The 14,668-nt window shown below is 40.8% G+C and overlaps 1 protein-coding gene across 6 annotated transcripts in view; it reads right to left on the reverse strand.

Moving 5' to 3' along the window:
- The window catches only part of HP1BP3 (heterochromatin protein 1 binding protein 3), a 35,390-nt gene extending 20,926 nt beyond the window's left edge, over positions 1-14,464 (reverse strand). Inside the window, exons 1-7 of one of the 6 annotated variants that reach the window (XM_082612327.1) lie at positions 14,338-14,464; positions 12,005-12,133; positions 9,029-9,224; positions 8,485-8,584; positions 5,234-5,387; positions 3,750-3,909; positions 1,201-1,344 (exon numbers count right to left, since the gene is read on the reverse strand). In XM_082612327.1, the coding sequence (XP_082468453.1) occupies positions 1,201-1,344; positions 3,750-3,909; positions 5,234-5,387; positions 8,485-8,584; positions 9,029-9,124 (654 nt within the window). In that variant the 5' untranslated portion in view covers positions 9,125-9,224; positions 12,005-12,133; positions 14,338-14,464. Of the gene's footprint in view, positions 1-1,200; positions 1,345-3,749; positions 3,910-5,233; positions 5,388-8,484; positions 8,585-9,028; positions 9,225-12,004; positions 12,134-13,791; positions 13,883-14,337 lie in introns of those variants that run through there. The other 5 variants (XM_082612326.1, XM_082612328.1, XM_082612329.1 and 2 more) reach the window with 5 other exon arrangements.
- Between the last annotated feature and the right edge of the window lie 204 nt (positions 14,465-14,668).

Below are 14,668 nucleotides of genomic sequence, written 5' to 3' on the forward strand. Positions count from 1 at the left end.
TATGAGGCAAAATAGGTCACAATCTATATTTTCAAAAAAAACATGAAGCCAGCTAATAAACTGTGCTGACATATACTATGATACTAATTATAATGGTTAGATAATATCTTTTAAGCAATGATTATTTTAAAGGCCATTTAAATATCAGTTTTACAACATTTTGAGAAAGGGAGAATGTAAGCTCCATCACAGGACTGTTTTACTCACAGATGGACCCCCAAGCACCTGGCACACAGGACACACTCAATAATATATTTGTGGAGTTAAGTACTTGTTGAAAGTTCCTAAGAGGAATTTAAATGCCTGAGTGGCACAGAATTCTGTTATTAATCAAACCATGCAGAAAGATATAGAAAAAAGGCAATAGGACTCTGGGAATGCAGTGAACTAGATCTCCAGAACCATCTTTGCTATTACCATGGGACCCTGGTAGTTACTTCCTCCCTCTGGACCTCTGAAGATTGACAAGAAAGTTCATTCTAGCTTTAGATTTTTATGATCTTAAACAATTTTCTTTTTAAGTTGAGGTATAGTTGATTTACAATATTATATTAGTTTCAGGTTACAATATAATAGTGATTCAAAAATTTTATAGATTATACTCCATTTAAAATTATTATAAAATATTGGCTATATTCACTGTGTTGTACAAAATATCCTCATAGCTCTAAGTAAAGTTTTGATGTACTATGCAAAGTAACATGGATTTATGCCTGAAAGCAATATTGGTTTTAGTATTATTCTCAATTTATTCAGGTTTATCTGATGCTCCCAAAAGCCTTAATAGTTTCAGCCACTAATAAGTTAAGCTGAACCTATGTGCAAATCTAATTTATAATGATAACCAGTCTAGCCATAGAAGTTAGGCCTTAAAACGAACAACCCCAAGACAAGAACAATTACCTTTTCTGCTGCTGCAGTAACTGGACTCCTCAACCCCACTTCTAATCTGCAGCACTACATAATCTCAAGCACGAGCAGCCCCCCAAAAATCCAATTAAAAGTACAGGCCGCTAGAAAAAAACTTACATTACCATACTGCTTCTGTTCTCTAGAATAGTTATCTTTAAACTTTTCATCATCATGTTAACTTATTTTAACTAACAAATTCACAAAGCACAAAAAGCCTAAATGTTACTAAATATGGATTTACAGCTAATACATGTTGAAATGATCTTATTACAAACAACCATTTAATACCTGTTTGATAACACCTCTATTTAATTCTCTTTTCAGTGCTTGTTTAAGGAGGTAGCCCCTTCTCTCCAGCTCCAGAGAAGGGTACTTATGGATGATATATTTTCGAATAGCAACCACGGATGCACCACTCTTCTGGAAGCATGCCTAGGAAACAGATTTATCAAACCATACATATTAATTTAAACTAGCTGTTTTTCATGTTTTCTGACACCTATGTTTTCAAAATAAATTATTTTGGAAGTGAACTTGATAATGGATGATAAAAATGGCAGGAAAGAGTGAACAGTATTGCAGGTAACTTCAGTTCATCATGGCTGTGGAGAAATACAGAATTAACAATATTTCTGCAACAATTTTAAATTGTTCAAAACAGCCAAAGAGAAGATACAACATGTGAACAACATTCTGTGTGTTAATGAAGAAGCTCTTTCCATTCTAATTCTATTCTGTATTTAGAAGACAGATCTTTAGCATTAAAGTGAGGAAAGCAGGGCATTTCTATCCCTTGTAGATTCACAGATCTGGCCCATTTTATGGAATGAACTTCAGCACACCAGAAACAGTATTCCTCTGCAGGCTTTGTGTGAATGCCAGCAGATACCATAAGCAAAGATAATCTGAATAAATGGCACAAAACTGGGTTTACAGATGCAAAGCCTTAAGGGGCATTTTGGACAACAATGAGAGCATCTGATTGCAATTTAAAGTGCCCTCTTCCTTTTCCATCCTATTTATCTATATTCCATTTGACTAATGCCCATGGAAAACTGAAGTAGGTCACTGCATCACAAAGGCAGCAATTCTGTTTCAAAAGCTTTATATTTTGAAGCACACAAGCAGCATCTATTATCTAATGAGCTAGTCCACCAATTTTGTGTAGCCATTGTCTATAAAATGACCATAGGATTTACTCACTGTCGTTGCATAAAGACTTGGTTGAATGTTATTTTATACACTGACAATAAAGAAAAGTAAGTCACAGACAGATGAACCAGAAAAGACTGTACAACACAATTTAATATGGATTGTGTTAAAATGGATCACCTGCTTCAAGTAAATGTCTCTGACCTATTACAACCTACTGAAGTTTTCTCCTGATCTTATAAGAAAACACAGAGTAAAGAAAATCAAGCAGAAAAGCACATTCTAATGCTAAAACAATCCCTTGCTCCACCAAACTGAATAAGATGAAAATAGGTATCAAGATTCCTGTTCAATTCAGAAAATGGTGTCAATGGTCTGAAATCGTGATTTGTTTACACTGCATGGAATACACAATATATATATATAGATATATAGATAGATATATAGATATGTATTTCATTTGTACAAATATGCATAATCATATTCAAACCATTTTTCAGGCCTAATTATACTGTTTAAATTTTTTGTTTTATTATCTTAGAATTTTAGTCCCTTCTCCACCCTCACTGTAACCCTGCTCCTCCAAACCTAGACTGAGTGGTCACAAAGTGAAATCCTTGAAGCAAGGCTACACAAAGAAAAGAGATCTCACTATAATCAAGCTATATGAACCAGGAAAGTTTTCTAAATGAGTTGAGAGTTGTCTTGAAGGAGTGTAGGGAGAGGTCTGAGGGCAAACCTTTTTCCAGTTTGTCAGTGCCGTCTTCTCAAATTCTAAGTATGACCACCAAGCTCCTCTTTCCTATGTAAACCACCGTTGGTTAAACTGATCTGTAGCCTTCTCTCCCCAATTCTGACTCAGATCCTAGCAACAAGGTCCCTGAAATCAGTGTCTGTGGCTTCTACTTTAACTCCTTTTGTCATCTGATCATGTGAAATAAACAGGGCAAAATGAACCAGAAAAATTTACACACAAAAAGGCAAGGTCAGATTAGAAGATACCCTTAAAACAGGAAAACAGTATCTGATGATCACACAAGCTAATGAAAGTCAATGAATTATCGCAAAGTTATAAAGCTATGGAAGGAGGACAGATTTGGCAAGTATTTTGGAATGACCAGGTGATGAAGCAAAGCAGTGAGGTTTCTAAAAGAGTTCTGGTGTGAAAGATAACCAACTACTAATATTAGACATAAGCTTTGAAAATGAACCTAAAGATAGTATACTGTTTTGAAATAAAATTTTTCTCATTGCTATTCAGTTACCCTGAGTCACAATTCAATTTCATTAAGGGCAAGGACTCTGTTTGTCGTATTCTATGCTATATCACTAGTAGGATTGCCTGCTACAGAGAAGCTAGTCCTTAATTGTTTGTTGAATGAATTAACATGTTCAGCCTTCAAATAAAACTGTACTGAATATAAACTGAGTTTTTAAAAAAAACATCTAAAGATAAGTTAAAAATACTTGCTATAGTAAATCTGAGTTTTTTAAAAAAATTAACAGTGCTCACCAAATGTGATAATATTATAAAAACATGAACTTAGCAATGGCTTTCTTCTATTTAAATCTCTTTTAGGAAGCAGAGCAAGATTTCTGATGCCTGCACAGGAGTATGCCATTTTCACATACGCAAGAGACAAACAGAATAAATCTAAGATGAACTGCTTGAAATAAAAACTTGCCTTAATGGCCTCAGTTAGGATTGCATCCATCTTGGGACGTGGGGAGGAAGCCATCGGTGTTTGTTTCTGGGCCCTGGCTAGCTGGCTGGCAGAAAGGGTAGCCCAGGAAGGTATTGTTTTTTTCACTTTCTTCTCCTTTTCTTTAGACTGATCTTTCTCACTTTAAAACAAAGAATTGTTATTATGCAAGATAAACTCTTCAGAAAGAAGTATAAAGTCAGAAAGAAGAAAAGACCAGAGAGGGATAAAAATCAATGTTTTAATTCATTTCCACACTGAGGTGATACGTAAAATAAGCAACATTTTACAAAATAAAACATTTTTTAAAAATTGGGTTCTACAAATGAACCAAAAAGGTGTGCTCTCCCAGCTGCACACAGGAGAGAGGAGTCATATAAATCAGCGCTAGTATGAAGGGCCAGTACATAAAAGAAATGAGAATTTTAAAATGAATTCTAGTAACAAGTGCAACAGATGCGATTCAGTACAGTGCGAAGAACTCAAGCTCTGAAGTCAGAAAACTTGGGTTTGAGTCTCAGCTCCAACATTTACTAGCTATATGATCTTAGAAAGTGACCTGAGTCTCAATCTCCTCAGCTGTAAAACAGTAATGTAATACCAAATACTTCACAAGGTGCTGCAAGAAATGATGAGATTACGTTTATAAAAAGTTTTGTGAACCATAAAGCATTATACAAATTTTATTCTAAGTAATAACACTCCATGTACCTAAAAGAAAGGGTAGCTGCTAAAAATTCCACGGACCTTACATATACCTGTGAAACTGGGATGAAGGATTCCCTGAGGATTATACCTGGAAAGTATAGTTATTTCTAAGTCATTCTTTTATTTAAAAAGTAATTCCTGTTTTCACCAGTTATGAAAAGAATAGAATGAATGCTACCAGCTGTCCTGCAAAAAAATTTAAATTAAAAATGAATCACCATCACATTGTACAGATTATCAATAGCAAATTTTGCCCTCAGATTCTCAAAGTCACCCTCCAATTGAATACTTCATCAAATATATACAGAGTTTTAGGTCACTCTAGCAATGTCTTGGTATAGATTAATGCTTTCTAACATAAGCACGTAAAAATAACTCATTCCAGCAAAGAGGGAGGAATAAAGTGAAGAAGAGTCTCTCAGGTCAGATTTTTACAGTCACGTTCCATTTCTTATTGAAATTATGTCAATGTTTACAATAGGAGACACTCCCACAATGAATTCTAAGCACAAAAACACATGCCAAAGCCAAAAAGAATGAACTTTCCATCCGTCAAACCACTGTTCTGATAACGACTACAAATTCTAATAGGCCATACGACTACATCGTAAGCCTATTCCAAAAGATAATTCCAAAAAAAGTAAATCCAAATAGCATGTATCTAGCATAAATTAAGTTGTATCACTTTAAAAAAATCTGACCTACAGTCCTTTTACATAGTCTTCACTTATAAATAGCAAGAAGGCATAAGTCCTTACTCCTTTTTGGTTTCCTCAGAAGGCTTGTTTTCTTCCTTCTCTTCATTCTCAGGTTGCCCCTTTGGCTGCTCTGTCTCGCTAGATGTAGCAGGTGGAGTTTCATTCTCTTGTTCTTCTACAGTGGAGACAGATTCCTCTGAACTTACATCTGGTTCTAAAAAAAAAAAAAAAAAAAAAAAAAAAAAAAAAAAAAATCCGGTGAGTAGAATTGCATCAAGTAAGTACATTAGAGGCTGAGTCAATAAAAGGGTAGAAGTTTATCTCTTTAAACAGATAAGCCAAATGTTGCAATTAACAGTTGTATCCTAAAATGAACAAATGACTAAGAGTACAGTTTTTTTTCCCTGCTTTATGTCACTCAAATTGCCTATATAAGGGGTTGCTGATCCGGACCATTAGGTGAGAAAGGGAGAAGGATCAGGAAATTGCACAGAAAGGGAAACTCATTTTACCTCAAATCAAAACTCTTGAGTGTTTTACTCTATAATATTAATGATGAGACTCATAATTAAGAAATTAGCCATTTCATAATTTAACAGGCTAATATTAGTAAGGGAATAAATAATAGAAAATTAATATTTATTTTCCAAGTGAAATGATTCTGGCAAGTGTAGAAATATGAGAGGGGGAATACTGAGGTCTGCAGTTGCTGGTCTGCATCTTTTCTCAGCAGGTCTCCTTGAGCAGCCACTACAGAACACAGAACCCCAGGAAATGATTAAGCAGAGACTTAAAAGAAAAGGGCATCAGTGGCCAAAACTAGGCAAAAAAAAAAAAAAAAAGGATATGCTTGAAGAGTTTAGTCATTTAAATTATGTGAACTCATGACTGGCATAATGAAGACTTTGGGGCCCTCACATAAATAAGAGAATTTTTTTAAATGCCACTTCCTTCTGATTGCCAAACCACATACATACAATGCTAAAGGAATTCTACAAATTAAAATTCTAAACTGTAAGTTTCAGGATAGTCAACTATAATTTGTAAATCATCCGGGATTATGCTCTTCAACCAGACATGCATGTAAGTGAAAAATCCTCCCATATATGCTCAGCAAAAATCAAGGCTCTAGGGGCCTCCCTGGTGGCGCAGTGGTTGAGAGTCCGCCTGCCGATGCAGGGGATACGGGTTCGTGCCCCGGTCTGGGAGGATCCCATATGCCGCGGAGCGGCTGGGCCCGTGAGCCATGGCCGCTGGGCCTGCGCATCCGGAGCCTGTGCTCTGCAACGGGGGAGGCCACGACAGTGAGAGGCCCGCATACCGCAAAAAAAAAAAAAAAAAAAAAAAAAAAATCAAGGCTCTAGAGTCAGATATATCTGGATTCAAGTTCACACTTTCTAACATTCTAGCTTGATATCTTAGGGGCAAGTTCCTTGACATCTCCAAATCTCAGTACCCTTACTTCACAGAGTTATTATGAACATTATACAAAATGCTTTAGGGGAAACCTGTAGGCTAGCACTTGTACTGCTTCCCATCCTCCTCTGGCCTCTTCTACTGCTTCTAGAGCTGTTACGCAAATACTACGGCTAGAACTTCAGTATAACAATGGTATCTGATGATACAGATAACTACAAGATGTATTTTTTTTTATCACGATGTATCTTTTACAGCCCTTCGCCCCAACGATCTGACCTAACTGGCCAACCTGCCTGTGTAAGAACTTACTTTTAGTTAGTCATGTTTACTTATTTTTACATTGCCTTATTCTAAACAAATTGAAAAGCCAAGACCGTTTAGTGAGTTTTACCTTAACAGCAGGGCTACAAATTAAATTTCACATTATTTTCTCTTAAAGCTTATGGTTTAATAAAGGTTCAATTGCTCAACAGATGATGAGACATTGTTACGTATGAGACAATGTTTCCAACTCACAGAACTATTGTGTATGCCTTTTTGGATTTATAAAATTTACAACATGAGTGAAGTCCAATTATTTTAATGTACAAAATACTATAATGGGACAGAGATAAGATAAACAAACACAACTTGTGAAGTGTCTTACCGGTCCTTTATAAATTCTCGGTTGACTTTTCTAATACCTTACACCTGAACACTCTGGTGTCTTCTGAAAACTCACGTTATTAGTGACTTAGTGACTTCAGCTGGCTGTTAAATGTGGCTCAAGATGGGCCATCAAGTGGCTTATCTCAGTGCTGGAAAAAATAACCTATCCTCAACTCACCAGCAACTATTATTATTTTCTTTTTTTTTTTTTTTTTGCGGTATGCGGGCCTCTCACTGCCGTGGCCTCTCCCGTTGCGGAGCACAGGCTCCGGAAGTGCAGGCTCAGCGGCCATGGCTCACGGGCCCAGCCGCTCCGGGGCACGAACCTGTCTCCCGTGCATTGGCAGGCGGACTCTCAACCACTGCGCCACCAGGGAAGCCCTATTATTTTATTTTTATTTTTTTTAATATGCTGATTCCCATGTCTCCTCACTGCCTTAGGCCAGAGTACCCCAAATGCTTGTAGTATTCGTCTGAGGATTCGGAGACAAAATCCAGGCTCAGCTGGAGAAGAGCAGATCCCTAGTGCACCAAGGATAAAGGCATGAAGGGTGCATGTATTATTTTACTCGTAATATATGCTGGTCAGCAAATATTTGGCTCTAACAGCCACGACAGGGACAGCACCACGTGCTCATCCCTGGCAATCAAAAGAAAAGAAAAAGGTCACAAGAACCAGAAAAGCAGTTCCACTTGAAGAAGTGGTCAGAGGTGCCATAAAGGAACACGAATACTCCAGATTGACGGTTCTACCTTTCTCTTGATTTATTATGTTCCCACCTCTGCCTGGCCAATCTTCTCTCCACCAACACCAAAGTTACAAACCAATGCTTTGATCGCCCATTTGCTCCCTTAAGGCCTCCTGATGATTTCGGGTTGAGCCTTCCGCTGTCCATCTTGAAGGCCCAAGTCCTCCATTCTTCCAGGGTCTTCATCCCCATGACACTGTATGCCCAGAAGCTACTCTTCGACCATTCCTGTTCTCTCCACCCATCTTTCTGTTTTTTAATTCCAAGAACATGAAATTTTCACCTTCTAAAAAATCTTTAGAGACAAGATGAAATTCTTTCTTTGCCCACATGGTCTGGAAATGACATACCAACAGGTACCACCTCTCTCTCTAAATGCTCCCCCCAAACACTGAAGCATAAAAAAAGAACAATTCAGTCCAAGGGAATTTATGGGACACTCCCAACTGGAGCAGAAACGTTTGCCTTTTGAAGCCGTCCACCGCTTTACTTTACCTGGCTTTTCTTCCTCCCCTTCCGCGAGCTTGCTCTTGGGAGGAGTTTCCCGGGTAGAATTCACAGCTCGACGAATCGGCATGGTGTTATCTTCTACCTTCTAAGAAAAGAAATGGCCATAATCACACATGCAAACAAAATTTCTCTTCTCTCTCTTTCTCAAGGGGCCTAACTGGGTGTCAGAAGATGTAGGAGAATTCTTCAAGTCGACTCCAGGATCTGATGCAAATTACTTTTAACAAGGTTTTTTGAAATGAAATATGATTCTTAGGAAGTACTTTTCAATGTATTTTATTTTAGCTAGAATTTCAAATGGAAATAAGTAATTATACTTGATTTGGAATAAACTTAGAAGGTTGGAGGTTTTCTCAGGAGTTTGAGGGGAAAGGGAAGATGAAAAGAACTTTGTATCTACTTGATTTGTTCAGATTCACAACCCAGACTCCCCCAAGTAGAGGAAGGAACAGGTACCAAGAAGGACCCAGCAGGGCCTGAAGTCAGGGACTGATCCAAGAGCGAGCTTCAAGAATGTGTCAGCCCCTACCTCACCTAACTTGTCCGCGTGGATCAGCTGAGCTCCTACTATAAGTGGGAGTGCCTTAGGATGGACGAGTTCACCTTGAGACGTATCAGTCGCCATTTAAAATAATTTCTAGGCCCGAGTACAGGTTACACTCTGAAGCCTCTGCTGTTAACCACAAGGATTTTTCCTAATGGTTTCAGCGTGGTGAAGAATCAACCTAAAGCACAGAAAAGACCTGGTGTGAAGATTAACAGAAACAAAACTAAACTAAAACGTCTAACTTTAATATACATCCAAAGGGAAAAAAAATTCACCATAAAACTTATAGTTAAGCGACAGATGACTTGGTCAGTTATCATTCAGAAAGATAAAATCACTATCAAAATATAGACTATGTAAAAGCAGCGACTAAGACAAATGCACAAGCCACAGCAGCTGTTGCACCTTCCACATGAACAAAGGCAACGAGGACAAGAAAGCTCATGAGGAACCTAACCCCACCCCCTCCTGCTAGTATCAGGAACTTAGAAAGAACAGAATAAGGAGACCCAGAAATAGTTTAGTCAATGTTTACTCAAAGATCAGTTTACTAAAGAGAGAGGCTATTGCTGTTACTGTTCTCAAAGGGGTCAGGAAACTTAACTGTAACCTTAACTCCACCTCCATCAGAGAAGTAATACAAGGGCAAAAATACTGCTGAAGAACATGACAGTCTGAGAGCCTCCAGACTCAGAAAAGCAAATTCAGACCATCACCTAGGAGACTAAGTATGCCTCTAAGACCTTATTTGTCATATTTTTAATATTAAGCAAAATCAGCGCAAAAGAACAAAATTAAAGCTTTAAAAATAAAACGCAGGTAAATCACTCAAATTTACCTGATCATTAACACCCTCTGCCCCGCCCATCCTCATCCTCAATAACATTTTATAATAAAAACTCTTCCAAAATATAAGAAAATAATCAGTTAGGCGTTTAGATCTTTGTGCTACTGAACATTAATGAAGACTTGGGAAAGAGTAGACTAGTCATTCAGCTTCTACTTTAAGCTCTAACCCTGTTTAGGAATTTAAGAGCTTTCAATTTGTCAGGTAATAGTTTCAAGCTCCAAACATACAGAATGCTTTCACGTTTACAGGGAAAACCATTTTATGGGAACACCAAGATCAATGCCAGACTTGTGAACTATCCGTCAACTGCAATGAAAGGCAGCTGAAAGAATTCAAGATCATATAATATGCTAAAAACTTACTATTCAAGAGTAAATTAGGAATATCCACGAATATTTAAAAATTATTAACTGTTACAAAAACTACTAAAAATGCTCATATAGCAAGTCACTTCAACAACTATAAAACACAAAAATAAAAAGTTGTTTTCTCATTTGTGAAAAGTTGGGTTTAAGGGCATTATTTAGGTTTGTGAAAGCTAAAAGTCTATCTTGGAATAATTTCAATACATAAACTTGCTCCCTCATCCAACTAGAACTTACATAGTAATATATTTTCCTTGATTAAAAAAAAAGCAGGGGCCTCCCTGGTGGCGCAGTGGTTGAGAGTCCGCCTGCCGATGCAGGGGATACGGGTTCGTGCCCCGGTCTGGGAGGATCCCATATGCCGCGGAGCGGCTGGGCCCGTGAGCCATGGCCGCTGGGCCTGCGCATCCGGAGCCTGTGCTCCGCAACGGGAGAGGCCACAACAGTGAGAGGCCCGCATACCGCAAAAAAAAAAAAAAAAAAAAAAAAAAAAAAAAAAAAAAAAAAAAAAAGCAAATCTGATGATACTTTTACATGTAAATACCATACAGAAGTAAAACTTCATGATCAGGTTATTCTTGGTGAAGTGACACTGCTAATAAATTCATCTTTCTTAACCCATGATAATATTAGCTAGGATGAAAATGATACTGTGAAGTCAGCAAAACCTTCAGCAGTCTGTTCGTAGAGGATCTTTAAAAAATATTTTCCCTGTAAGTAAAATACTAAAAAAAAAAAAGTCAAAACCCTTCCAGTCAACTCTATATTTACTAACTGCTCAAAATGGAAACAAACAGGTTTTAGAAAAGGAGTGGGGGTGCAAAGGAAACGACTCTCAACGCCAAGATGACAAAATTGACTGAAATCAGGGCAACAAGTACATGGTCCATAAAGACTTTAGACATCATTAACCTGAGGACAAGAATGTTAGTTTACATTAGGTCAGGTAAGAAGTATGCCCAGGGTGGAATAACTGAGAAATAAGTTGGTTTGCCAATCTTCCTGGCTGCATCCACCAAAAAAAACAGAGCCTGACACTTTCCTGCTTAAAACCTCCCCATTACCACCCCGCCCCCCTTATTTCAGTAATCTCACCCCTTACTACTCCACCCATCACTCTACTCTCTTGACTCCAAACACACAGATCTTCTTTTGGTCCTCAGTGTGTGCTATGCACACGCTCTTCTTTCACACTGCAACATTCTTTTCCTAGACACTTCAATCAGATTTCTGCTCAGTGTCACCCCCTCAGAAAGCCCTCCCATTCTTCTTCTTCTTTTTCAGGTCTCTTTACATCGCGCTTGTAATAGCGTCTGGCGCCCCGTGTAATTCAATGTCTACTGACTTTGTTATTACGTGTCTCCTTCAGTGAAATGGAAGCACTGCAAGAGCTAGGACTAATTCATCACTGTATTCCCAGCACCTAGAAGAATGCCCAGCACACACTGGGTGCTGGGTAAATACTGGGGGAAAAAAGTTGAATGAACAATGACACCTGACGGTCCTTATTACTATATTCAGCAAGTGTGAAGAACACTTAAAAAATAAAACTAAATATTTAAAATTTAATATAAATATTAAGAAACGTTCGCCTCAGCTCTGCATTTCCTTAGTAAAGGTCATGAAACTTAAGGCTTCAGTCTATAGCACTTTCTTTATAATAGGTTGGTTAATGAGTTATTCCATAAGTTCACTGTTTATCACAGAGCTAACAAAACTATATGAATGGTTAATTCACACTACCTTAACATCACAGGTACCCATTAATTTAACTTTTGTTGCGACATTTCTGAATGATCAGACTTTTAGGCCGCCACACTTGTTTCCTCGCAGGAATCTTATCTGGCTGGTTCACTGCTGCATACTTGGTGCCTAAGAAACATACCAGGCACAGAATAGGTGCTTAATAAATATTTATTAAGTGAAAGAACGAATAGACGAAACTTGAATAAGTTTTTCATCTGGGTTCTTATATGTGCCATCTGAGTTTACCTGTGGTTTATGTGGTCTTTCTGTGGTCATCAACCTGTTTGTTTTTTAAATTTAATGTAACATAACAAAGATTTGCTTTCGTCAAGGGAAGTGCTAAGTTGTTTAAATGCAGGCAATAAAGAAAAGGTTGTAAAAGTAGAAAGTCCGTAATTTCAGAGTTTTAATTTACTTTCTCTACATTGAGAAAGCACTAGAAAAAGAAGTAGTTCAACAATGTATTTCAGTTTACTGATATCCTTTAAAGTACGCATTTTAGGGAAAGTATTATTTCATATTTTACCATAAAATGTACACAAGACATTATACATTATAATATCATTAGCTATGCACTGATTACATCAAATTGTTCTCAATCTAAAGTCTTTATGTTCAGACTTAAAGGGTAATGTCACAAAAAGCATGCGTATAATTAGCTAGCAACTTCTTTTTCACTTTCGTATTTCAATATATCAGTGTCTATATTGGGCACAGATGCTATGGACACTACACGGATCTATTCCTAAGACACGCACAATCTAACTGGCTAAAGAGTTAGGATTTTCATCTATACACGAAGAGTTCAGGACACTTCCGCCAAGTTCTCGCCCTCAATCTTCCAATTAAGCTTAAAAACAAGGCCAAAAATAACCTCTAAAAATGTTACTTCTACTTTGAAACACATTACACTAAACTTCGGAAAAGAGCAATAAGAATTTTAAAAGCTCTTAACAGTTTTATGCCTATGCCAGATTAAACAAAACTGAACTATCTTCCAAATTAGAACTAGACACGTGTAACTTCACTCTAAGACAAGCCAGCTTTGTCCATAAAGTCCCTGGTAAATTCCTAGCTGTACTTTTAACTAGATTCTCACTTTTCAATGTAACATAAAGTCGGGAAGCATGATAAACAACAGAGAGAAAATGTATACGCGGAAAGGGCGGTAAAGTTCACCTTGGCCGTCCTCTGTGCAGGGGTGAACACTCCCTCAAAGTGGTTAAGTGACTCGTCCTCGGTCACAGACACTGGTCAATTCGGTATCAAAATCTCAAATCTGGGCCTCTCACTTCACCACTCCTGCCTCCAACTCTTTACAAACGCCCCTATTCACACGTTTGACTTTATTAGCTAAAATCACATCACTTAAGGAGCAGTGACTAACAAGCTCTAGGAAAGCCATACGGGAAAACGAAAGCTTAGGCCCGCGTCGTGGCGGCAGCGGCAGCAGCAGCAAAGGCTTTTCAGGGGCGCCAACAGCTGACACCGAGCCCGGACCGCCGAGAGAACCGGTTAGAAAGACCAGGAGAGACAAAGGCGGGGAGCGGCCGGTGCGGCGCCGAGCACAAGGCAGGGGGAGAGCGGAGCCAGGATGAAGGCGGCGAGGCAAAGGGCGGCGAGCTCAGCGGCAGCGGACACCGAGGTGCGCGCTCATTGCAGCTGACAGCTCGGGCTCCCGCTCCGGGATGCGCGCGGGGAGGCCGACGCCGCGACCCGAGCAGCGGCCGTCCGCGCGACGCAAGAGGCAGTGGACCGCGAGTCCCAGCGCTCGGTACACTCACCGCTGGGAGCTCCGTAATGGCGGCGGCGGGGGCGGAGAACCCGGGGGGCGGGTTCGCCACAGCCAGTCACCGCCGCCGGCATCTTTCGAACCGGCTCCGAAAACCGCTGAGAGTGGGGTGAGGGGGAGGGAGGGAGCGGACAGCGGGGCCCACCGCAAGCCTCGGGAGCATGCGCAAGACCTCAGCCAATCGGAGAGGGCGGGAGGACGCTGGCGCAGGCGCGCTGGGACACAGGGCCCTAGATCAGGGAAGAGCTCCCCCACCTCCCCAGCCCAAACAAAACAAGGGCGGGAGCGCGCGCGCGAGAGGGCCCCGGAGGAGGCTTCCAGGAGAGGGGCAGGGGGCTAGGTCGCAGTGGGGGGAGGGGAAGGGGGCGGAGCGGTCGGGGAAGGCAGACAAAAGGCACCACCTCCGGGGACGCGAGCGCCCCGCCCCCTCCTCTTGGGGAGCGGCGTCGGCGCCCCGAGCGAGCGGCCTCCGCCACTCGCCCTCGGGGTCCAGCGGGCCCGCACCCACTCCCCACCCGCCTTTTCCGTTCTGAGTTACCTCTGCGCTCCCCGCTTCCTGTCGCCCGCGTCCCGCAAGGATTCTCGGCGCCGCTCCCGCTGCCGCTCGTCGCCTCCGCCGCCGCTGTCCTCCAGGCCCAGCCGCCGAGCTCTGCCGCCCCGCCCCCCTGCCCGCGGCCCCGCGCGCGCGCCCCCCAAGCCGGCCCCGCCCCCGCGCGCGCCGGCGGCCGCACCCCCAGCCCGCGGGAGCGGAGGGAGCGCGCGAGGCTTGCCTCCCCGGTCGGGCGCGCGGGGTCGCGAGAGGGCGCTCCGGGATGTGGGGACGCTCGGGCGGGGTCTGTGCACCTTCCACCCGGCGCTTCCCGGGTGGC

Source organism: Mesoplodon mirus, assembly GCF_964341445.2.
Source record: "Mesoplodon mirus genome assembly, chromosome: 3".
Classification (NCBI taxonomy): domain Eukaryota; kingdom Metazoa; phylum Chordata; class Mammalia; order Artiodactyla; family Ziphiidae; genus Mesoplodon; species Mesoplodon mirus.